General features: G+C 51.1%; 1 protein-coding gene across 2 annotated transcripts in view; it reads left to right on the forward strand.

The window, feature by feature from the left end:
- Window positions 1–222: 222 nt before the first annotated feature.
- The window catches only part of fastk (Fas-activated serine/threonine kinase), a 48,833-nt gene continuing 24,238 nt past the window's right edge, over window positions 223–24,817 (forward strand). Inside the window, exons 1-3 of one of the 2 annotated variants that reach the window (XM_085992171.1) lie at window positions 223–374; window positions 6,805–7,465; window positions 20,108–20,578. In XM_085992171.1, the coding sequence (XP_085848297.1) occupies window positions 6,850–7,465; window positions 20,108–20,578 (1,087 nt within the window). In that variant the 5' untranslated portion in view covers window positions 223–374; window positions 6,805–6,849. The remainder of the gene's footprint in view (window positions 375–6,804; window positions 7,466–20,107; window positions 20,579–24,817) is intronic. The other variant, XM_085992172.1, reaches the window with a different exon arrangement.

The raw sequence follows: 24,817 nt of genomic DNA on the forward strand, positions 1-24,817 counted from the left end.
CCTCCGACAATGCGGCGCCCCCTCAGTGCCGCCCCTCCGACAGTGCGGCGCCCCCTCAGTGCCGCCCCTCCGACAGCGCGGCGCTCCCTCAGTGCCGCCCCTCCGACAATGCGGCGCCCCCTCAGTGCCGCCCCTCCGACAGTGCGGCGCTCCCTCACTCCGGCCCCTCTGAGGCGGGACGGGTGACGGTTGGGCGCGGCTGCGCGCTGGGGGCGGCGAGGGGAGCGCGCGGCGAGGAGCGCGCGCGCGCAGTCCCGGCGGGAGCGCGCGCGGTTGGCGGCCGGTCCCGGAGCCGGCGGGCGGGCGGAGCGGTCCCGGAGCAGGAGCAGCAGAGCCCGCGGCCTGAGCCGGGCCAGTGGGGCCTCCCGGACAATGTGAGTGTGCGGCCGGGCCGGGGTGGGAGCCGCGGCCTGCGGGAGAGCCGGGCCTCGGAGCCCAGATACAGGAGAGCAGCGCGGCGCCAGGAGAGTAGGCCGGGGGGAGAGAGAGAGAGACCGGGGAGAGGGAGGGAGAGAGAGAGACCGGGGGAGAGGGAGGGAGAGAGAGAGACCGGGGGAGAGGGAGGGAGAGAGAGAGACCGGGGGAGAGGGAGGGAGAGAGAGAGACCGGGGGAGAGGGAGGGAGAGAGAGAGACCGGGGGAGAGGGAGGGAGAGAGAGAGACCGGGGGAGAGGGAGGGAGAGAGAGAGACCGGGGGAGAGGGAGGGAGAGAGAGAGACCGGGGGAGAGGGAGGGAGAGAGAGAGACCGGGGGAGAGGGAGGGAGAGAGAGAGACCGGGGAGAGGGAGGGAGAGAGAGAGACCGGGGGAGAGGGAGGGAGAGAGAGAGACCCGGGGAGAGGGAGGGAGAGAGAGAGACCCGGGGAGAGGGAGGGAGAGAGAGAGAGAGGCCCGGGGAGAGGGAGGGAGAGAGAGAGACCCGGGAGGAGGGAGGGAGAGAGAGAGAGAGGCCCGGGGAGAGGGAGGGAGAGAGAGAGAGAGGCCCGGGAGAGGGAGGGAGGAGAGAGAGAGGCCCGGGGAGAGGGAGAGAGAGAGGCCCGGGGAGAGAGAGAGGGAGGGAGAGAGAGGGGCCCGGGGAGAGAGAGGGAGGGAGAGAGAGAGGCCCGGGGAGAGGGAGGGAGAGAGAGAGAGAGAGACCGGGGGAGAGGGAGGGAGAGAGAGAGAGAGGCCCGGGGAGAGGGAGAGAGAGAGGCCCGGGGAGAGAGAGAGAGAGAGAGGGAGGGAGAGGCCCGGGGAGAGAGAGAGGCCCGGGGAGGCCCGGGGAGAGAGAGAGGCCCGGGGAGAGAGAGAGAGAGGCCCGGGGAGAGAGAGGGAGAGAGAGACCCGGGGAGAGAGACCGGGGGAGAGGGAGGGAGAGAGAGAGAGAGGCCCGGGGAGAGGGAGGGAGAGAGAGAGAGGCCCGGGGAGAGGGAGGGAGAGAGAGAGAGAGGCCCGGGGAGAGGGAGGGAGAGAGAGAGGCCCGGGGAGAGAGAGAGAGGGAGAGGGAGGGAGAGGGAGAGGCCCGGGGAGGGAGAGGGAGGGAGAGGGAGAGGGAGGGAGAGAGAGAGGCCGGGGAGAGGGAGGGAGAGAGAGAGAGAGGCCCGGAGAGAGAGAGGCCCGGGGAGAGAGAGAGAGAGAGGCCCGGGGAGAGGGAGGGAGAGAGAGAGAGAGGCCCGGGGAGAGAGAGAGAGAGAGGCCGGGGAGAGAGAGGGAGAGAGAGACCCGGGGAGAGAGAGGGAGAGAGAGAGAGAGACCGGGGGAGAGGGAGGGAGAGAGAGAGAGAGGCCCGGGGAGAGGGAGGGAGGGAGAGAGAGAGAGAGGCCCGGGGAGAGAGAGGGAGGGAGGGAGAGAGAGAGGGAGGCCCGGGGAGAGGGAGGGAGAGAGAGAGAGAGACCGGGGGAGAGGGAGGGAGAGAGAGAGAGAGAGACCGGGGGAGAGGGAGGGAGAGAGAGAGAGAGAGACCGGGGGAGAGGGAGGGAGAGAGAGAGAGAGAGACCGGGGGAGAGGGAGGGAGAGAGAGAGAGAGAGACCGGGGGAGAGGGAGGGAGAGAGAGAGAGAGAGGCCCGGGGAGAGGGAGGGAGAGGCCCGGGGAGAGGGAGGGAGAGAGAGACCGGGGGAGAGGGAGGGAGAGAGAGACCGGGGGAGAGGGAGGAGAGAGAGACCGGGGGAGAGGAGGGAGAGAGAGACCGGGGGAGAGGGAGGGAGAGAGAGAGAGAGGCCCGGGGAGAGGGAGGGAGGGAGAGAGAGAGAGAGGCCCGGGGAGAGGGAGGGAGAGAGAGAGGCCCGGGGAGAGGGAGGGAGAGAGAGAGGCCCGGGGAGAGAGAGAGAGGGAGAGGGAGGGAGAGAGAGAGGCCCGGGGAGAGGGAGGGAGAGAGAGAGAGAGGCCCGGGGAGAGGGAGAGAGAGAGGCCCGGGGAGAGAGAGAGAGAGAGAGGCCCGGGGAGAGGGAGGGAGAGAGAGAGAGAGGCCGGGGAGAGAGAGAGAGAGAGAGGCCCGGGGAGAGAGAGGGAGAGAGAGACCCGGGGAGAGAGAGGGAGAGAGAGAGAGAGAGACCGGGGGAGAGGGAGGGAGAGAGAGAGAGGCCCGGGGAGAGGGAGGGAGAGAGAGAGGGAGAGAGAGAGAGAGACCGGGGGAGAGGGAGGGAGGGAGAGAGAGAGAGAGAGACCGGGGGAGAGGGAGGGAGAGAGAGAGAGAGGCCCGGGGAGAGGGAGGGAGAGGCCCGGGGAGAGGGAGGGAGAGGCCCGGGGAGAGGGAGGGAGAGAGAGGCCCGGGGAGAGGGAGGGAGAGAGAGGCCCGGGGAGAGGGAGGGAGAGAGAGAGAGAGGCCCGGGGAGAGGGAGGGAGAGAGAGAGAGAGGCCCGGGGAGAGAGAGAGAGAGGCCTGGGGAGAGGGAGAGAGAGAGAGAGAGAGAGAGGCCCGGGGAGAGGGAGAGAGAGAGAGAGAGAGAGAGAGGCCCGGGGAGAGGGAGGGAGAGAGAGAGACCCGGGGAGAGGGAGAGAGGGAGAGAGACCCGGGGAGAGAGACCCGGGGAGAGAGAGGGAGAGAGACCCGGGGAGAGAGAGAGAGAGACCCGGGGAGAGAGGGAGGGAGAGAGAGAGAGGGAGGGAGAGAGAGCCGGGGAGAGAGAGAGAGAGAGAGGCCCGGGGGGAGAGAGAGAGAGGCCCGGGGGGAGAGAGAGACGGAGAGAGAGAGGCCCGGGGAGAGAGAGAGAGAGAGAGGCCCGGGGAGAGAGAGAGAGAGAGAGAGACCCGGAGAGAGAGAGAGAGACCCGGGGAGAGAGAGAGAGAGAGAGAGAGACCCGGGGAGAGAGAGAGAGAGACCCGGGGAGAGAGAGAGAGAGAGAGAGAGAGAGAGGCCGGGGAGAGAGAGAGAGGCCCGGGGAGAGAGAGAGAGGCCCGGGAGAGAGAGAGAGAGAGAGAGACCCGGGGAGAGAGAGACCCGGAGAGAGAGAGAGACATGTCACAACCTGAGGACTGTTTAAAATTAAGACTGTTTAAAATTAATATTGAACGTACCAAATGAAGTACAAAGACTGTTTAAAATTAATATTGTTTAAAAGTAATATTGTATGTAAACAACAAATGTCAAATCGATTGACACCTACAGAATGTTTGAAAATACCTTTTTGCTATGTAAGCTTTGGCAATATGGTTCTCTGTAAACTTTCATGCCAATAAAGCATTTGCATTTGAATTTGACAGAGGCCCGGGGAGAGAGAGAGAGACCGGGGGAGAGGGAGAGAGAGAGCGGGGGAGAGGGAGGGAGAGACCGGGGGAGAGGGAGGGAGAGACCGGGGGAGAGGGAGGGAGAGAGAGAGAGAGAGACCGGAGAGAGAGAGAGACCCGGGGAGAGAGAGAGAGAGAGAGACCCGGGGAGAGAGAGAGAGAGAGGGGAGAGGGGAGAGAGACACGGGGAGAGAGAGAGAGAACCTGGGGAATAAAGTATTCACATCAGTAAATTAATATATTAATACTTTATATATTAATATAATAAAGTAGGTTCAAATATAATAAATCTGCCTTCATTTAATATCGAACTGTATAAATTATATTTTACTATTATCAAACATAATTTATATCTCAAGGTTAATGTATAAATTAAATCCACTTATTCACAGATGTTCTCTCAGCAATATAATGTTCTTTATATAATTTACATTGCACCTGATACAACTCCGACAGACATCCCGCACTAGATATGATTAAAAAACATTTATATCTCTAACTTTGTGTTGGAATATAAATTAGGACATCAAGTGAATATTTGATTATAAATGCAATCGCCAATGGGGTGTCAAGGATATTTAACAAGAGATTTATTATAAAAATATCAAATGTGTAACTTACAGATGTTTCTATCAATATCTCCCACTGTAACACGGGTACAGTACTGGTGGGTACAGGTCTGTCGCTGTATAACACTGGTGTACAGTACTGGTGGGTACAGGTCTGTCACTATAACACTGGGGTACAGTACTGGTGGGTACAGGTCTGTCACTGTATAACACGGGTACAGTACTGGTGGGTACAGTCTGTCACTATAACACGGGTACAGTACTGGTGGGTACAGGTCTGTCACTGTATAACGGGTACAGTACTGGTGGATACAGGTCTGTCACTGTATAACACTGGGGTACAGTACTGGTGGGTACAGGACTGTCACTGTATAACACGGGTACAGTACTGGTGGGTACAGGTCTGTCGCTGTATAACACTGGGGTACAGTACTGGTGGGTACAGGTCTGTCACTGTATAACACTGGGGTACAGTACTGGTGGGTATTGGTCTGTCACTGTATAACACTGGGGTACAGTACTGGTGGGTACAGGTCTGTCACTGTATAACACTGGGGTACAGTACTGGTGGGTACAGGTCTGTCACTGTATAACACTGGGGTACAGTACTGGTGGGTACAGGTCTGTTGCTGTATAACACGGGTACAGTACTGGTGGGTACAGGTCTGTCACTGTATAACACGGGTACAGTACTGGTGGGTACAGGTCTGTCACTGTATAACACTGGGGTACAGTACTGGTGGGTACAGGTCTGTCACTGTGTAACACGGGTACAGTACTGGTGGGTACAGGTCTGTCATAACACTGGGGTACAGTACTGGTGGGTACAGGTCTGTCGCTGTATAACACTGGGGTACAGTACTGGTGGGTACAGGTCTGTCACTAACACTGGGGTACAGTACTGGTGGGTAGAGGTCTGTCGCTGTATAACACTGGGGTACAGTACTGGTGGGTACAGGTCTGTCACTGTATAACACTGGGGTACAGTACTGGTGGGTACAGGTCTCTCGCTGTATAACACTCGGGTACAGTACTGGTGGGTACAGGTCTGTCACTAACACTGGGGTACAGTACTGGTGGGTACAGGTCTGTCACTATAACACTGGTGTACAGTACTGGTGGGTACAGGTCTGCCGCTGTATAACACTGGGGTACAGTACTGGTGGGTACAGGTCTGTCGCTGTATAACACTCGGGTACAGTACTGGTGGGTACAGGTCTGTCACTAACACTGGGGTACAGTACTGGTGGGTACAGGTCTGTCACAGTATAACACTGGGGTACAGTACTGGTGGGTACAGGTCTGTCACAGTATAGCACTGGGGTACAGTACTGGTGGGTACAGGTCTGTCACTGTATAACACTGGTGTACAGTACTGGTGGGTACAGGTCTGTCACTATAACACTGGGGTACAGTACTGGTGGGTACAGGTCTGTCACAGTATAACACTGGGGTACAGTACTGGTGGGTACAGGTCTGTCACTAACACTGGGGTACAGTACTGGTGGGTACAGGTCTGTCACTGTATAACACTGGTGTACAGTACTGGTGGGTACAGGTCTGTCACTGTATAACACTGGTGTACAGTACTGGTGGGTACGGGTCTGTCACTATAACACGGGTACAGTACTGGTGGGTACAGGTCTGTCACTGTATAACACTGGGGTACAGTACTGGTGGGTACAGGTCTGTTGCTGTATAACACTGGGGTACAGTACTGGTGGGTACAGGTCTGTCACTGTATAACACGGGTACAGTACTGGGGGGTACAGGTCTGTCACTGTATAACACTGGGGTACAGTACTGGTGGGTACAGGTCTGTCACTGTATAACACTGGGGTACAGTACTGGTGGGTACAGGTCTGTCACTGTATAACACTGGGGTACAGACTTTCTTTCAATTGGTCCATTACCCTTTACTGATCTCATGATGTTTCTGCATTGTTGGGGGAGGCGATGCAGAGGGCAGAGTTCAGGGACTTGGCCACACGGAGTAGTTGAGATTTGGTGTGGGGGAAGGAGAGTGAGAAACAGCCAGGCCGATCCCTCGGGTGTAGCTGAGAAAATTCAGAGAAAGGAAAAAGGGAGAACTGAGTATGGGGAATTCCAATATAGTATAAAACTCCCTCTGGTGTGCCATTCTCGACCCCTGGACGAGAGAGAGTCGCTCAGTTCCAGCGGGGGTGGGGGGGTGGGGGGGGGTTGTGTGTGTGTGTGTGTATAAAGGCGGCACCTCCGACACTGCAGCACTCCCTCAGTGCTGCACTGGGCGTGTCAGCCATATTTTGTGCTCCAGTCTCTGACTCCGAGGCGACTCGTGTTAGTCCGACGATTGGCTGGCTTTTACTGAGGGTATCTCATCCCAAGGACTCTGATCCTCTCTGTGTCGGCTCCAGCCTGTGCGGAGTTCGGTTTCTTTTAGTTGTTGTTGGGTTGTGGGCGACATTGGTGAAGTTTAAGTTAATTCAGGTGCACGTTATGATGTCAAATGTCATGCTTTGCTGCTCTGAGTGGTCTGATCTGCTCTCTCCCAGGTTTCTGCTGTTCTCCACACTCCCTCGAGGTGAGCGGTGCCTAAGATGCAAAGGTTGCCTCTGCGCTGCTTCAGGTCTCTGCTGCCGGGGAGTGAGAGTGAGATATTAGACGGACTGACTCATCTCGGCCTTACTTGCTTTCTCCGTTTCTTCCGCCTGGCCTGCCGCCCAGCTGCCGCCTGCCCGCCAAGGATGTACGCGGCCCGTTACCATGCCTGCAAGCCACACAACGCATGGGCCGCCTATCCGGAGCACTTCCCTCACCTGTACCTGGGGAGGCACAATGGGCACAAGCCGCATCATCACCATCACCACCACCATCGCGCCAAGAAGAAAACCTGGAACTTCATACACGAGAAGATGAGCTACGACACGTTCTTCACCATGAAGCGGCTGATTGACCGCTCGCGGACCGTGGGCGAGGTGCTGCGCTGGGTGACGCAGAACCCCGGAAAGATCTCCTACAACCATTACCCGATCGCCCTGCAGAAGATTGGACAGGTCCTGCAGCAGCTGCCGGGAGGGGCCTCCGGGGAGACGTACCACAGCCAGATGTTGGAGCTGGAGGACTTCCAGACGCTTTGCGACTCTATTGTGAGCGACTGCTCCAAGTTCGACAACTTCAGCATCGTGAATTGTCTGTATGCTGTCGCTGCCTTGGGTAAGAAAGACTCGATTCTAGCTTTTCTGTCCAACCCCCATTAGGGATAATTGAAAGCCACAAGTTGGGTGGGATTTGAAATGTTTCTGTCCTCAGTCACATCGGGAGGTATCCTGCATAACAAAATATTTTTTGAAAAAGGTTTTATAGATAATTGGTGCACAGACCTGGTGAGACCACACCTGGAGTATTGTGGACAGTTTTGGTCTCCTTACCTAAGGAAGGATATACTTGCCATAGAGGGAGTGCAACGAAGGTTCACCAGACTGGTTCCTGGGATGGGGGGATTGTCCTATGAGGAGAGACTGAGTAGACTAGGCCTATATTCTCTAGAGTTTAGAAGAATGAGAGGTGATCTCAGTGAAACATATAAAATTCTTACAGGGCTTGACAAGGTAGATGCAGGGAGGGTGATTCCCCTGGCTGGGGAATTTAGAACCAGGGGTCACAGTCTCAGAATAAGGGGTCGGCCATTTAGGACTGAGATGAGGAGAAATTTCTTCACTCAGAGGGTGGTGAATCTTTGGAATTCTCTACCCCAGAGGGCAGTGGAGGCTCAGTCATTGAGTATATTCAAGACAGAGAGCGATAGATTTTTGGATATTAAGGGAATCAAGGGATATGGGGATAGTGCAGGAAAGTGGAGATGAGGTAGAAGATCAGCCATGATCTTATTGAATGGCGGAACAGACTCGAGGGGCCAAATGGCCGACTCCTGCTCCTATTTTTTATGTTCTTATAGAAACATAGAAGATAGGAGCAGGAGTAGGCCCTTCGAGCCTGCTCTGCCATTCAATGAGATCATGGCTGATCATCCAAATTCAGTACCCTGTCCCTGCCTTAACATAAGAACATAAGAAGTAGGAGCAGGAGTAGGCCATACGGCCCCTCGGGCCTGCTCCGCCATTCAATAGGATCATGGCTGATCCGAACCTAGACTCACGTCCACTTCCCTGCCCTCTCCCCGTAACCCCTAATTCCTTTATCAGCTAGGAAACTGTCTATCTCCATTTTAAATTTATTTAATGTTGCAGCTTCCACAGCTCTCTGGGGTAGCAAATTCCATAGATTTACTACCCTCTGAGTGAAGAAGTTTCTCCTCATCTCAGTTTTGAAAGGGCAGCCCCTTATTCTTGGACTATGCCCCCTAGTTCTAGTCTCACCCATCAGTGGAAACATCCTCCCCGCATCCACCCAATCAAGCCCCCTCACAATCTTATATGTTTCGATAAGATCGCCTCTCATTCTTCTGAACTCCAATGAGTAGAGTCCCAACCTACTCAACCTTTCCTCATACGTCAACCCCCTCATCCCCGGAATCAACCGAGTGAACCTTCTCTGAACTGCCTCGAGAGCAAGTATATCTTTTCTTAAATATGGAAACCAAAACTGCACGCAGTATTCCAGGTGTGGCCTCACCAATACCCTGTATAACTGCAGCAAGACTTCCCTGTTTTTATACTCCATCCCCCTTGCAATAAAAGCCAAAATTCCATTGGCCTTCCTGATCACCTGCTGCACCTGCATACTAACCTTCTGTGTTTCATGCACCAGGACCCCCAGATCCCTTTGTACTGTAGCACTTTGCAGTTTCTCTCCATTTAGATAATAACTTGCTCTTTGATTTTTTTCTGCCAAAGTGCATAATCTCACACTTTCCAACATTATATTGCATCTGACAAATCTCTGCCCACTCACTTAGCCTGTCTATGTCCTTTTGCAGGTTTTTTATGTCCTCACTCACTGCTTTCCCTCCCATCTTTGTATCGTCGGCAAACTTGGATATGTTACACTCGGTCCCTTCCTCCAAATCGTTAATGTAGATTGTAAAGAGTTGGGGTCCCAGCACTGACCCCTGCGGAACACCACTAGTTACTGATTGCCAGCCTGAGAACGAACCATTTATCCCAACTCTTTGTTTTCTGTTAGATAGCCAATCTTCCACCCATGCCAGTATATTACCCCCAATCCCGTGATTTCTTATCTTGATCAGTAATCTTTTGTGTGGAACCTTGTCAAATGCCTTTTGGAAGTCCAAATACACCACACCCACTGGTTCCCCTTTATCCACCCTGTATGTTACATCCTCAAAGAATTCGAGCAAATTTGTCAAACATGACTTCCCCTTCATAAAACCATGCTGACTCTGTCCTATTAAATTATGTTTATCCAAATGCTCTGTTACTGTTTCCTTAATAATGGACTCCAACATTTTGCCAACCACAGATGTTAGGCTAACTGGTCTATAGTTTCCAGCTTTTTGTCTACTTCCCTTCTTAAATAAGGGTGTTACATTAGCAGTTTTCCAATCTGCCGGGACCTTTCCTGAGTCCAGGGAGTTCTGGAAAATAATCACCAATGCATCCACAATCCCTACCGCCACTTCTCTCAAGACCCTAGGATGTAGGCCATCAGGTCCGGGGGATTTATCCGCCTTAAGTCCCATTATTTTACTGAGTACCATCTCCTTAGTGATTTTAATCGTCTTTAGCTCCTCCCCCCCCCCCCCCATTGCCCCCTGTTTGTCCAGTGTTGGGATATTTTTAGTGTCCTCTACTATAAAGACTGATACAAAATATTTGTTCAGCGTCTTTGCCATCTCCATGTTCCCCACCACTAGTTTTCCGGTCCCATCCTCTAAGGGACCAACGTTCACCTTAGCCACCCTTTTTCTTTTTATATAGCTGTAGAAACTCTTGCTATCTGTTTTTATATTTTTTGCTAGTTTACTTTCATAAACTATCTTCCCTTTCTTAATTAATCTTTTAGTTATTGTTTGCTGGCTTTTAAATGCTTCCCAATCTTCTATCCTCCCACTAGATTTGGCTACTTTATATGCCCTTGTTTTCAGTCGGATACTATCCTTTATTACTTTACTAAGCCACGGATGGCTGTCTTTTCTTTTACTCCCCTTTTTCCTCAGTGGAATATATTTATCTTGAAAGATGTGAAATATCTCCTTGAATGTAGACCACTGCTCTTGTACCGTCTTACACTTTAATCTGTTTTCCCAGTCCACTTTAGTCAATTCTACTCTCATACCTTCATAGTCTCCTTTATTTAAGCTCAGTATGCTGGTTTGAGATCCAACTCTCTCACCCTCAAACTGAATTTGGAATTCAACCATATTATGGTCACTCATTCCAAGGGGATCCTTTACTAGGACATTTTTTATAAATCCTGTTTCATTACACAGGACCAAATCTAAGATTGCCTGTCCCCTGGTTGGTTCAGTTACATACTGCTCAAGGAACCCGTCCCTAATACACTCTATGAACTCTTCCTCAAGGCTGCCATGCCCAATTTGATTAGTCCAGTCAATATGAAAGTTAAAATCCCCCATGATTATAGCTGTTCCCTTATTACAAGCCCCAACTATTTCCTGATTTATACTCCGATCAACAGAGTTGCAACTGTTAGGAGGCCTATAGACTACGCCCACTAGTGACTTTTTCCCCTTCTTACTCCTTATCTCCACCCAAACTATTTCACTATCCTGATCCTTTGACCCAATATCATTTCTGACTATTGCAGTGATTCCATCCTTGATGAACATAGCAACCCCACCCCCCTTTCCTTCTTGTCTGTCCTTCCTAATTGTCAAATACCCTTGTATGTTTAGTTCCCAGTCATGATTATCCTGCAGCTATGTTTCCGTAATGGCCACCAGATCATACCCATGTGTAGTTATTTGTACCGTCAACTCGTCAATTTTGTTACGAATGCTGCGAGCATTCAGATAAAGAACTTTCAAATATGTTTTCTGACAATTTATTCCTGCTTTTACTACTTTACCTTTATCATTATACATTCTGTCCCTTCCTGACACGCTCTGGTTTTTAATTCCCCCACTGCTACCTTGCTCTATTGCCTTCTCCGCTGTCATTTTTATTTTTCGCTCTCTTAAAACCTCCCCCCACTAATTAGTTTAAAGCCCTCTCTACAGCCCTCGTTATTCGATTCGCCAGGATTCTAGTCCCAGCACTGGCCAAGTGAAGTCCGTCCCAACGGAACAGCTCTCTCCCGTCCCAGTACTGATGCCAGTGTCCCAGGAAGCAAAACCCATTTCTCCCACACCAGGCTTTGAGCCACGCATTTAACTCTCTAATTTTATTTACTCTAGCCAAATTTGCACGTGGCTCAGGTAGTAATCCAGAGATTATTACCCTTGTGGTTCTGCTTTTTAATTTGGCCCCTAACTGCTCAAACTCCCTCAGCAGAGCCTCCTTCTTTGTCCTATCTATGTCGTTGGTACCAACATGGACCACGACAATTGGATCCTCCCCCTCCCACTCCAAGTTTCTCTCCAGCCCAGAGGAGATGTCCTTAACCCTGGCACCGGGCAGGCAACACAGCCTTCGGGACTCTCGCTCTCGGCTGCAAAGAACTCTATCTATCCCCCTAACGATACTATCCCCTACCACTAGAACATTTCTTTTATCTCCCCCCCTTCTCCCCATATCCCTTGATCCCTTTAGCCTTAAGAAATATATCCAACTCCTTTTTGAATATATTTAATGAACTGGCCTCCACCGCCCTCTCTGGCAGAGAATTCCACAGGTTCACCACTCTCTGGGTGAAGAAATTCCTCCTCATTTCAGTCCTAAATGGCTTACCCCTTATCCTTAGACTATGACCCCTGGTTCTGGACTCCCCGGCCATCATAAACACCCTTCCTGCATCTAGTCTGTCCAGGCCTGACAGAATTTTATAGGTTTCGATGAGATCCCCTCTCAATCTTCTAAACTCCAGTGAGTATAAGCCCAATCGACACAATCTCTCCTCGTACGTCATTCCTGCCATCCCAGGTATCAGCCTGGTGAATCTTCGCTGCACTCCTTCCATGGCAAGAACGTCCTTCCTCAGGTAAGGCGACCAAAACTGCACACAATACTCAAGGTGCGGCCTCACCAAGGCCCTGTACAACTGTAGCAAGACATCCTTGTTCCTGTACTCGAACCCTCTTGCTACGAAGGCCAACATACCATTTGCCTCCTTAACCGCCTGCTGCACCTGCATGCTTACCTTCAGCGACTGGTGCACAAGGACACCCAGGTCTCTCTGCACTTCCCCTTCTCCCAATCTATTGCCATTCAAATAATAATCTGCCTTCCTGTTTTTGCCACCAAAGTGGATAACCTCACATTTATCCACATTATAGTGCATTTGCCATGTTTCTGCCCAATCACCCAACCTGTCCAAATCGTACTGGAGTTTCTCGACATCCTCCTCACAGCTTACCCTCCCACCCAGCTTTGTGTCGACTGCAAATTTGGAGATATTACATCCAATTCCCTTGTCTAGATCATTAATATATATTGTGAACAGCTGGGGTCCCAGGACCGATCCCTGCGGTACCCCACTAGTCACTGCCTGCCACTCGGAAAATGACCCGTTTATTCCAACTCTCTGCCTTCTGCCTGCCAACCAGTGCTCTATCCAAGTCAATACCTTGCCCCCAATCCCATGTGCCTTAATTTTGCACGCTAATCTCTTATGTGGGACGTTATCGAAAGCCTTCTGAAAGTCCAAATACACCACATCCACTGGTTCTCCCTTATCTATTTTACCAGTTACATATGTAGACTCCAGCCCTGAAGGGAAAGGTGAGGGACTATATTGGGGCATGGGTAATGTGAATAGGGAAAGACTATTTCCTCTGGCTGCAGAGTCAGTGATGAGGGGACAACAGTTTAAAATTGTCACAGAGTGAGGAGAGGGGTTCGGGGAAATTCCTCCACATGGAGGGTTGTTGGAGTTTGGAATGCTTTGCCACAGGGAGTGGGTGAGGCAGAGACCATCGCTTCTTATAAAAGGAAAGCTGGATAAATATTCAAAGCGGGAAGATACAGGGCTGGAGGAGAGAGTGGGGTAGTAGGATTAGTCTTGGATTGGCCTAGCACCGAGCTGGCACAGATCGATGGGCCCTCTAATTCTGCCCTCTTGAGCATCCCTGATTATAATCGCTCAACCTTTGGTGGCCGTGCCTTCTGTTGCCTGGGCCCTAAGCTCTGGAATTCCCTGCCTAAACTTTTCCGCCTCGCTACCTCTCTTTCCTCCTTTAAGACGCTCCTTAAAACCTACTTCTTTGACCAAGCTTTTGGTCACCCGCCCTAATTTATCCTTATGTGGCTCGGTGTCAAATTCTTTGTCTTAAAATATGCCTTGGGATGTTTTACTATGTTAAAGGCGCTATATAAATACAAGTTGTTGTTAAATGACCTCCTGTGCTGTAAATCTATCAATAAGAGTCTCGATAAAGAGCTTGCATTTATATAACACTTCATGTCTCCTCACGATATCTGAAGGAGCTTCACATACAGTGATTTACTTTGAGGTTCATTGACTGTTGTTATGTGGGGACACATGGTAGCACATGTGTGACCTTGGAGCGGGTACTGAACAGAGTCACTAAGGTGATATCAGGGATGAGAGGCTTGAGTTATGAGGAGAAACTAGAGAAACTGTGTGACACTCCAATCCTCCAGCCTTGACTAATACCTCCCCCCGCCCCCCCCCCCCCCCACCTCCCTGGAGGAGTTTGCGAGCAAACGGTTGACATTTTTAAACAGGGTTCTCGGCAGTAGGTCACAGCTCACTTGTTGAGAGACGAGCAGAAGATGGGAAGCAGGTCTCCCCGCTCCCGTGCTATACTCCGTTTCCCACAGGGAATCCTGAATTCCGTAGTTTCTGAGGCATGTCCTGAGCTGGACTCGGCTGGCCGTTGCTAACAGTGGCTCCTGGCAACGAGTCAGGTGCCTACAGATGGATCGTTGTTTTTTTGTTTCGCACTCATTGTCCCGTCCTGAGCTCCTGTTTGTCTGTGTGCGAATCCCAACTCAACAATCAGACTCTGACAGCCGTGAAAGAACAAAAAGACTTGCATTTACATAGCGCCTTTCACGACCACCGCGCATCCCAAAGTGCATTACAGCCAATGAAGTAGTCACTGTTGAAACGTAGGAGATGCAAAAGCCAATTTGCACACAGCAAGCTCCCACAAACAACAGTGTGGTAACGACCAGATAATCTGTTTTAATGATGTTGATTGGGGGGGATAAATATTGGCCAGGCCAGCGGGGTTAACTCCCTTGCTCTTCTTCGAAATAGCGCCATGGCATCTTTTATGTCCGCCTGAGAGAGCATGCGGGGCCTCGGTTTAATGTCTCACCCGAAAGACGGCACTTCTGACAGTGCAGCACTCCCTCAGTACCACAAAGGAGTGTCGGCCTCAATTTTTTTTTGACCTCCCTGCTCTTAAATTCTATGCCTAATTCTAATAAAGGCAAGCATTCCGTATGCCTTCTTAACCACCTTATCTACCTGTCCTGCTACCTTCAGGGATCTGTGGACATGCACTCCAAGGTCCCTCTGTTCCTCTACACTACTCAGTGTCCTAACATTTAATGTGTATTCCCTTTCCTTGTTAGCCCTCCCCAAATGCATTACCTCACACTTCTCCAGATTGAATTCCATTTGCCACTTCTGCCCACCTGACCAGTCCATTGATATCTTCCTGCAGTCTACAGCTTTCTTCTTCATTATCAACCACATGGCCAATGTTTGTATCATCTGCAAACTTCTTAATCATACTTCCTACAATCAAGTCCAAATCATTGATTTATACCACAAAAAGCAAAGGACCCAGTACTGAGCCCCGCGGAACCCCACTGGAAACAGCCTTCTAGTCACAAAAACATCCGTCGACCATTACCCTCTGCTTCCTGCCTCTGAGCCAATTTTGGATCCAACTTGCCACTCTCCCTTGGATCCCATGGGCTTTTACCTTTCTGACCAGTCTGCCATGTGGGACCTTGTCAAAAGCCTTGCTAAAATCCATATAGACTACATCAAACACACTACCCTCATCGACCCTCCTTGTTACCTCCTGAAAAAATTCAATCAAGTTAGTCAGACACGACCTCCCCTTAACAAATCCATGCTGACTGTCCCTGATTAATCTGTGTCTTCCTAAATGAAGATTTATCCTGTCCCTCAGAATTTTTTCCAATAATTTTCCCACCACCGAGGTTAGGCTGACTGGCCTGGAATTACTCGGTCTATCCCTTTCTCCCTTTTTAAACAGTGGTACCACATTAGCAGTCCTCCAGCACCACACCTGTAGCCAAAGAGGAAAATGATGGTCAGGGCCTCTGCTATTTGCTCTCTTACTCCACTTAACAGTCTGGGATACATTTCATCCGGGCCTGGGGATTTATCCACTTTCAAAGATGCTAAACCCCTTAATACTTTCTCTTTCACTATGTTTATTTCATCTAATATTTCACACCCCTCCTCCCTGATTGCAATTTCTGCATCGTCCCTCTCGTGTGAAAACAGATGCAAAGTATTCATTAAGAACCCTACCCATGTCTTCCACCTCCACACACAGGTAACCTTTATGGTCCCTAATAGACCTTACTCTTTCTTTAATTATCCTCTTGCTCTTAATGTATTTATAAAACATCTTTGGGTTTTCCTTGATTTTACTTGCCAATATTTTTCCATGCCCTCTCTTTGCTTTCCTAATTTCCTTTTTAATTTCACCCCTGCACTTTCTATACTCCTCTAGGGTTTCTGCAGTATTGAGCCCTCGGTATCTGTCATAAGCTTCCCTTTTTTGCCTTATCCTACCCTGTGTGCCCTTTGACATCCAGGGAGCTCTAGGTTTGTTAGTCCCACCCTTTTTCTTTAAGGGAACATACTTGCTCTGAACCCTCACTATCTCCTCCTTGAATGCCTCCCACTGCTCTGACACTGATTTACCTTCAAGTTTCTGTCTCCAGTCCACTTTGGCTAAATCACCTCTCAGCTTAGTAAAATTAGCTTTTCCCCAATTGAGAACTTTTACTCCTGGTCTGTCCTTGTCCTTTTCCATAACTACCCTAAATCTAACCGAATTATGATAATTACCACCAATATGCTCTCTCACCTATACCCCTTCCACCTGCCCAGCTTCATTCCCTAAAACTAGGTCCAGAACCGCCCCCCCCCCTCTCGTTGGGCTTGCTACGTACTGGCTAAAAAAGTTCTCCTGAATGCATTTTAAGAATTCTGCTCCCTCTATACCTTTCACACTAATTTTATCTCAGTTAATATTAGGGAAGTTGAAATCCCCGACTATTACTGCCCTGTTTTTGCACATCTCAGAAATTTGCCTACATATTTGCTCTTCTCTCTCCCTCTGACTGTTTGGGGGTCTCCCAGAAGTGTGATTGCCCCTTTTTTGCTTTTCAGTTCAGCTCACACTCGCTGAGGTACTGATCCGTGGAAGCCACCCACCATCCAGTATCTCATCTGAGTGGCAGCGGGCTGTGCAACTGTGGAGGGTATTGCGACTGTGCTGGATCCTCTTCTTACCCAGTGCCCACATGCACTCTCTCTGTGAGTGCTGCAAGTCCTGAACAGCCACTGCCCTGCCTGAGGCAAGCTAACTCTGACCTCGCCAGAGTTTTTCTCTGACTGTTTCACTCCTGCACCTGTGAGACAGCTACTTAGAGTAGCGGCAATGTTACTGGACCAATATTCTAGAGAATCTGAGTTGAAATCCCACCGTGGCACTTTGAGAATTTGAATTCAGTTTTAAAAAGAAATCTGGAATAAAAAGTTAGCCTCAGTAAAAGTGACCATGAAGCTGTCGGATTGTCGTAAAAACAAAACTGGTTCACGAATGTCCTTTAGGGAGGGAAACCTGCCGTCCTTACCCGGACTGGGCCTATATGTGACTCCAGTCTCACACCAACATGGTTGGCTCTTAACTGCTCTCTGAAGTGACCCAGCATGACACTCAGTTGTAAACTAGGGATGGGTAATAAATGCCGGCCTTACCAGCGACGCCCACATCCCGAGGATGAAATAAAGAAATGAATCAACTGAAACCAGCGTTGGGCTAAAATTTCAGCAGAAGGTGCTCACACATTAGAGACAGATGAGACGGCCATTCAGCCCCTCCTAGAACATCCATTCGGCCCCTCCTAGAACATCCATCCACTGCCCAAAAATCCATTCCTCCTGTTGAATACCCTGTGAAGAATGTCCCAACATCTTGCTAAATTTCCCTTTCGTCGCTTTGATGCAATTGTCCCCTTATCTTACTGTGGGTTCACATAAGTGGTGTTCCAAACTTAGCTTCACTGTACTGTTTGCTTTCTTAGTTTTGTCAGTCTTGGCTCAGGAGTAGCGATAATCCAGGCTGACATTCCAGTGCAGTACAGGACAGCGCTGCACTGTCGGAGGGTCAGTACTGAGGGAGCGCCGCACTGTCGGAGGGTCAGTACTGAGGGAGCGCAGTACTGAGGGAGTGCCGCACTGTTGGAGGGGCAGTACTGAGGGAGTGCCGCACTGTCGGAGGGGCAGTACTGAGGGAGTGCCGCACTGTCGGAGGGGCAGTACTGAGGGAGCGCCGCACTGTCGGAGGGGCAGTACTGAGGGAGTTCCGCACTGTCGGAGGGGCAGTACTGAGGGAGCGCCGCACTGTCGGAGGGGCAGTACTGAGGGAGCGCTGCACTGTCGGAGGGGCAGTACTGAGGGAGCGCTGCACTGTCGGAGGGGCAGTACTGAGGGAGCGCCGCACCGTCGGAGGGGCAGTACTGAGGGAGCGCTGCACTGTCAGAGATGTCTTCTTTCAGATGTTAAACAGAATATTACAAATCTATTGGAAGAAAAGCAATGTCGTTCTCCCGGTGCCGGTGTAATGTAGGAAACGCGGCAGCCAATTTGCGTACAGAAAGCTCCCACAAACTGCAATGTGATAATGACCAGGTAATCTGTTTTTTTAGTGAGGTTGGTTGAGGAATAAACATTGTCCAGGACACCAGTGAGAACTCCACTGCTCTTCTTCAAATAGTGCCGTGGGATCTATTGCATCCACCTGAGAGAGCAGATGAATCCTCGGTTTAACGTCTCATCTGAATGATGGCACCTCTGACAGTGCAGCGCTCCCTCAGTACTGCCCCTCCGACAGTGCAACGCTCCCTCAGTAGTGCCCCTCCGACAGTGCAGCGCTCCCTCAGTACTGCCCCTCCGACAGTGCAACGCTCCCTCAGTAGTGCCCCTCCGACAGTGCAGCGCTCCCTCAGTACTGCCCCTCCGACAGTGCAACGCTCCCTCAGTAGTGCCCCTCCGACAGTGCAGCGCTCCCTCAGTACTGCCCCTCCGACAGTGCAGCGCTCCCTCAGTAGTGCCCCTCCGACAGTGCAGCGCTCCCTCAGTACTGCCCCTCCGACAGTGCAGCGCTCCCTCAGTACTGCCCCTCCGACAGTGCGGCACTCCCTCAGTACTGCCCCTCCGACAGTGCGGCGCTCCCTCAGTACTGCCCCTCCGACAGTGCAGCCCTCCCTCAGTATTGCCCCTCCGACAGTGCAGCCCTCCCTCAGTATTGCCCCTCCGACAGTGCAGCACTCCCTCAGTACTGCCCCTCCGACAGTGCGGCGCTCCCTCAGTACTGCTCCTCCGACAGTGCGCCGCTCCCTCACAACTGCCCCTCCGACAGTGCGGCGCTCCCTCACAACTGCCCCTCCGACAGTGCGCCGCTCCATTAGTACTGCCCCTCCGACAGGGAAGTGCTCCCTCAGTACTGCCCCTCCGACAGTGAAGTGCTCCCTCAGTACTGCCCCTCCGACAGTGAAGTGTTCCCTCAGTACTGCCCCTCCGACAGTGCGGCACTCCCTCAGTATCGCCCCTCCGACAGTGAAGTGCTCCCTCAGTATGTCCCTCTGACAGTGCGGTGCTCCCTCAGTACTGCCCCTCCGACAGTGCAACGCTCCCTCAGTAGTGCCCCTCCGACAGTGCAGCGCTCCCTCAGTACTGCCCCTCCGACAGTGCAGCGCTCCCTCAGTAGTGCCCCTCCGACAGTGCAGCGCTCCCTCAGTACTGCCCCTCCGACAGTGCAGCGCTCCCTCAGTACTGCCCCTCCGACAGTGCGGCACTCCCTCAGTACTGCCCCTCCGACAGTGCGGCGCTCCCTCAGTACTGCCCCTCCGACAGTGCAGCCCTCCCTCAGTATTGCCCCTCCGACAGTGCAGCCCTCCCTCAGTATTGCCCCTCCGACAGTGCAGCACTCCCTCAGTACTGCCCCTCCGACAGTGCGGCGCTCCCTCAGTACTGCTCCTCCGACAGTGCGCCGCTCCCTCAGTACTGTCCCTCCGACAGTGCGGCGCTCCCTCAGTATTGCCCCTCCGACAGTGTAACCCTCCCTCAGTATTGCCCCTCCGACAGTGCAGCCCTCCCTCAGTATTGCCCCTCCGACAGTGCAGCACTCCGAGTACTGCCCCTCCGACAGTGCGGCGCTCCCTCAGTACTGCTCCTCCGACAGTGCGGCGCTCCCTCAGTACTGCCCCTCCGACAGCGCGGCGCTCCCTCAGTACTGCCCCTCCGACAGTGAAGTGCTCTCTCAGTACTGCACTGGAGTGTCAGCCTGGGTTATGGGCGCAAGTCTCCGGAACGCACAGCCTTCTGATTTAGAGGCAATACTGCGACCACTGAGCCATGGCTGACACAGCCCTGGTTTTGGATCCAATTCATGGAGACAGCTGTGAAATATACTTTGGAACATGACTTTATAGACTTAAAGCAGTCAGAGAATGATCCGCGTTAGCTCTTTGTTCCATGTCAATCAAATTTCTCTTCTCTTTGCGCTGGTAGGTCTTCCTAGTGATTCCAAGATTGTTCAGGTCCTTGAGGAGGAATCGCGAATCCGCCTCTCACAGTTCAATCAGAAAGATATCTCCATGGTTTTCAGCAGTGTCATGAAGCTACACCCGTCCACCCAGCACCCCCTGGTCGAAAGCTGTCTCACCGGCCTGGAGAAGAACATCGAGAAGGAGCGTCACCCCCAGACCCTCTTCCTCCTGCTCTCCTACTACAAGCTGAAGACCCAGGCGCTGCAGTCCGACAGCTACACCAGCGAACAGCTTCTCAACAACCGCAAGATCCTGCGCCTGGTCAAGCACACCCTGGGGCACGTCACCAACGTGAGGGACCATGAGATGACCCTGCTGGACGAGATGCTGGCCACGTGTTCACGGGAGGCCAGCAACAAGTCACTGGAGCTGATCTTCAGCTCTCAGCTCTTCTATGAGAACAGGCAGGAAAAATTCATCCGCAGCTTGGCAGGTAGGGTGCTGATTCGCTTTAACCCATCCGTGTACCATAACTGGTGCAAATACAGACACTTAAACCAGGGCTGCATATGATTACATAGGATATACAGCACAGAAACAGGCCATTCAGACCAACCAGTCCATGCCAGTGTTTATGCTCCACTCGAGCCTCCTCCCGTCTTTCCTCATCTAACTCTATCAGCGTAGCCCTCTATTCCCTTCTCCCTCATGCTTGTCCAGCCTCCCCTTAAAAGCATCTATACTATTCCCCTCAACCACTCCCTGTGGTAGCGAGTTCCACATTCTCACCACTCTCTGGGTAATGAAGTTTCTTCTGAATTCCCTATTGGATTTCTTGGTGACTATCTTATATTGATGGCCTCCAGTTATGCTCTTCCCCACAAGTGGAAACATTCTCTCTGTATCCACTCTATCAAAACATTTCATAATTTTAAAGACCTCTATTAGGTCAACCCTCAGCCTTCTTTCAAGAGAAAAGAGACCCAGCCTGTTCATCCTTTCCTGATATGTATACCCTCGCATTTCTGGTATCATCCTTGTAAATCTTCTCTGCACCCTCTCCAGTGCCTCTATATCCTTTTTATAATATGGTGACCAGAACTGTACACAGTACTCCAAGTGTGGTATGGCCAAGGTTCGATACAGGTTTAGCATAACTTCACTACTTTTCAATTCTATCCCTTGAGAAATAAACCCTAGTGCCTGGTTTGCTTTTTTATGGCCCTGTTAACCTGTGTCGCAACTTTTAGTGATTTGTGTATTTGTACTCCGAGATCCCTTTGTTCCTCTACTCCATCCAGACTAGAACCTTGAAGTGACAAGTGACCTCCCTATTCTTCCTACCAAAATGTACTACTGTACCTCACATTTATGTGTTGAATTTCATTTGCCAATTATATGCCCATTCTGCGAGTTTATTACTGTCTTCCTGTAATTTGTTGTAGTCCTCCTCAGTATTAACTATCCCTATCCCCCCCCCCCCAGTTTGGTATAATCCGCAAATTTAGAAATTGTGTTTTTGATGCCAAAGTCTAAATCGTTAATGTAAATTGTGAACAGCAGTGGTCCCAGCACTGATCCTTGTGGAACACCACTACCCACCTTCTGCCACTGTGAATAGCTACCCTTTACCCCCACTCTCTGCTTTCTGTCCTGAAGCCAGCCAGCAATCCATTCTGCTACTTGTCCCCTGACTCCGCATTCTCTGACCTTATTCATTAGTCTATTATGGGGTACCTTATCGAAGGTCTTTTGAAAATCTAGATACATTACATCTACTGCATTACCCTTGTCTACTCTCTCTGCTGCACCATAACTGGTATAAAAAAAGATACTTAAACCAGGGCTGGACCGTAACTGGTAAAAATACAGATACCACTTAAATGAGCACTGAGGCCCTTCGTGTTCATCTTTCTTTAGTAACACATGATCTCGCATGACAGCAGCTAACTGCCTCTTAAATGACTGTTTATTTTATTCATTCATGGGATGTGGGCGTCGCTGGCAAGGCCGGCATTTATTGCCCATCCCTAGTTGTCCTTGAACATAGGAACAGGAGGAGGCCATTCAGCCCCTCGAGCCTGCTTCTCCATTCAATGAGGTCATGACTGATCTGCGATCTAACTCCATGTACCCGCCTTTGGCCCACATCCCTTAATACCTTTGGTTAACAGAAAGCTATCAAACTCAGATTTAAAATTACCAATTGATCTAGCATCAATTGCCATTTGCGGAAGAGAGTTCCAAACTTCTACCACCCTTTGTGTGTAGAAGTGTTTCCTAATTTCACTCCTGAAAGGTCTGGCTCTAATTTTTAGACTCTGCCCCCTAGTCCCAGAATCCCCAACCAGCGGAAATAGTTTCTCTCTATCTACCCTGTCAGTTCCCCTTAATATCTTGAAAACTTCGATCAGATCACCCCTTAACCTTCTAAATTCTAGGGAATACAACCCTAGTTTGTGTAATCTCTCCTTGTAACTTAACCCTTGGAGTCCGGGTATCATTCTGGTAAACCTACGCTGCACTCCTTCCAAGGCCAGTCTATCCTTCCTAAGGTGTGGGGCCCAGAACTGCTCCCAGTGCTCCAGGTGTGGTCTAACCAGGGCTTTGTACAGCTGCAGCATAACCTCTACCCCCTTGTACTCTAGTCCTCTCGATATAAAGGCCAGCATTCCATTAGCCTTTTTGATTATTTTCGGTACCTGTTCATGACATTTTAATGATCTACCTGAACCCCCCCCAAGTCTCTTTGGACCTCCACTGTTTTTAGCCTTTCACCATTTAGAAAGGACCCTGTTCGATCCTTTTTAGGTCCAAAGTGGATAACCTCACATTTGCCGACATTGAAATCCATTTCCCACAGTTTTGCCCATTCACTTAATCTGTCGATATCCCTCTGTAATTTTATGCTTTCATCTACACGGCCCACAATGCCGCCTATCTTTGTGTCATCGGCAAATTTGGATATGTGACTTTCTATGCCATCATCTAAGTCGTTAATAAATACTGTGAATAGTTGAGGCCCCAACACAGATCCCTGCGGGACACCACGAGTCACCTCCTGCCAATTTGAGTACCTGCCCATTATCCCTACTGGCTGTCTCCTGCCGCTCAGCCAATTTCCTAACCAGGTCAATAATTTGCCTTTAATTCCGTGGGCTTAGTTAACGGTCTCTTATGTGGGACTTTATCAAATGCCTTCTGGAAGTCCATATAGTCACCTCTTCACCAGAGGTGAGGTGAGAGTGACTGCCCTTGACATCAAGGCAGCATTTGACCGAGTGTGGCATCAAGGAGCCCTAGTAAAACTGAAGTCAATGGGAATTGGGGGGAAAACTCTCCACTGCTGGAGTCATACCGAGCACAAAGGAAGATGGTCGTGGTTGTTGGAGGTCAATCATCTCGGCCCCAGGACATGCTGCACGAGTTCCTCATGGCAGTGTCCTAGGCCCAACCATCTTCAGCTGCTTCATCAATGACCTTCCCTCCAACATGTCAGAAATGGGGATGTTCGCTGATGACCGCACAGTGTTCAGCACCATTCACAACTCCTCAGATAATGAAGCAGCCCATGCCCGCATGCAACAAGTCTTGGACGACATTCAGGCTTGGGCTGATAATTGGCCCGTAACATTCGCACCACAGAAGTGCCAGGCAATGACTATCTCCAACAAGCAAGAGTCTAACCACTGCCCTTGACATTCAATGGCATTACCATCGCCGAATCCCCCACCAGCAACATCCTGGGGGGTCACCATTGACCAGAAACTTAACTGGACCAGCCACATAAATACTGTGGCAACAAGAGCAGGCCAGAGGCTGGGTATTCAGCAGCGAGTGTCTCACCTCCTGACTCCCCAAAGCCTTTCCACCATCTACAAGGTACAAGTCAGGAGTGTGATGGAATACTCTCCACTTGCCTGGACGAGTGCAGCTCCAACAACACTCAAGAAGCTCGACACCATCCAGGACAAAGCAACCTGCTTGATTGGCGCCCCATCCACCACCTTAAACATTCTTTCCCTCCACCACCAGTGCACCGTGGCTGCAGTGTGTACGATCTACAAGATGCACTGCAGCGACTCGCCAAGGCTTCTTCGGCAGCACCTCCCAAACCTGCGACCTCTTCCACCATGGTGTGTTTCCATGCGCCTGCTGCCCTTGTTTTTCTAGGTGGTAGAAGTCGTGGGTTTGAGAGGTGCTGTCAAAGGAGCCTTGGCGATTTGCTGCAGTGCATCTTGTAGATGGTACACACTGCAGCCACGGTGCACTGGTGGTGGAGGGAGTGAATGTTGAAGGTGGTGGGTGGGGTGCCAATCAAGCGGGTTGCTTTGTCCTGGATGGTGTTGAGCTTCTTGAGTGTTGTTGGAGCTGCACTCATCCAGGCAAGTGGAGAGTATTCCATCACACTCCTGACTTGCGGCCTGTAGATGGTGGAAAGGCTTTGGGGAGTCAGGAGGTGAGACACTCGCCGCAGAATACCCAGCCTCTGACCTGATCTTGTTGGCACAATATTTATGTGGCTGGCCCAGTTCGGTTTCTGGTCAATGGTGACCCCCTTGGATGTTGTTGATGGAGGATTCAATGATGGTAATGCTATTGAATGTCAAGGGGCAGTTGTTAGACTTTCTCTTGTTGGAGATGATCATTGCCTGGCATTGTAAAGTGATTACCTCCATTCCCCCACCCAGAGACCACTCCAGATATTAATCACTGTTTGTGTGAACAGTTA

This window comes from Somniosus microcephalus, chromosome 7, assembly GCF_052327205.1.
Source record: "Somniosus microcephalus isolate GS21.2 chromosome 7, FLI_Smic_1.0, whole genome shotgun sequence".
Classification (NCBI taxonomy): Eukaryota; Metazoa; Chordata; class Chondrichthyes; order Squaliformes; family Somniosidae; genus Somniosus; species Somniosus microcephalus.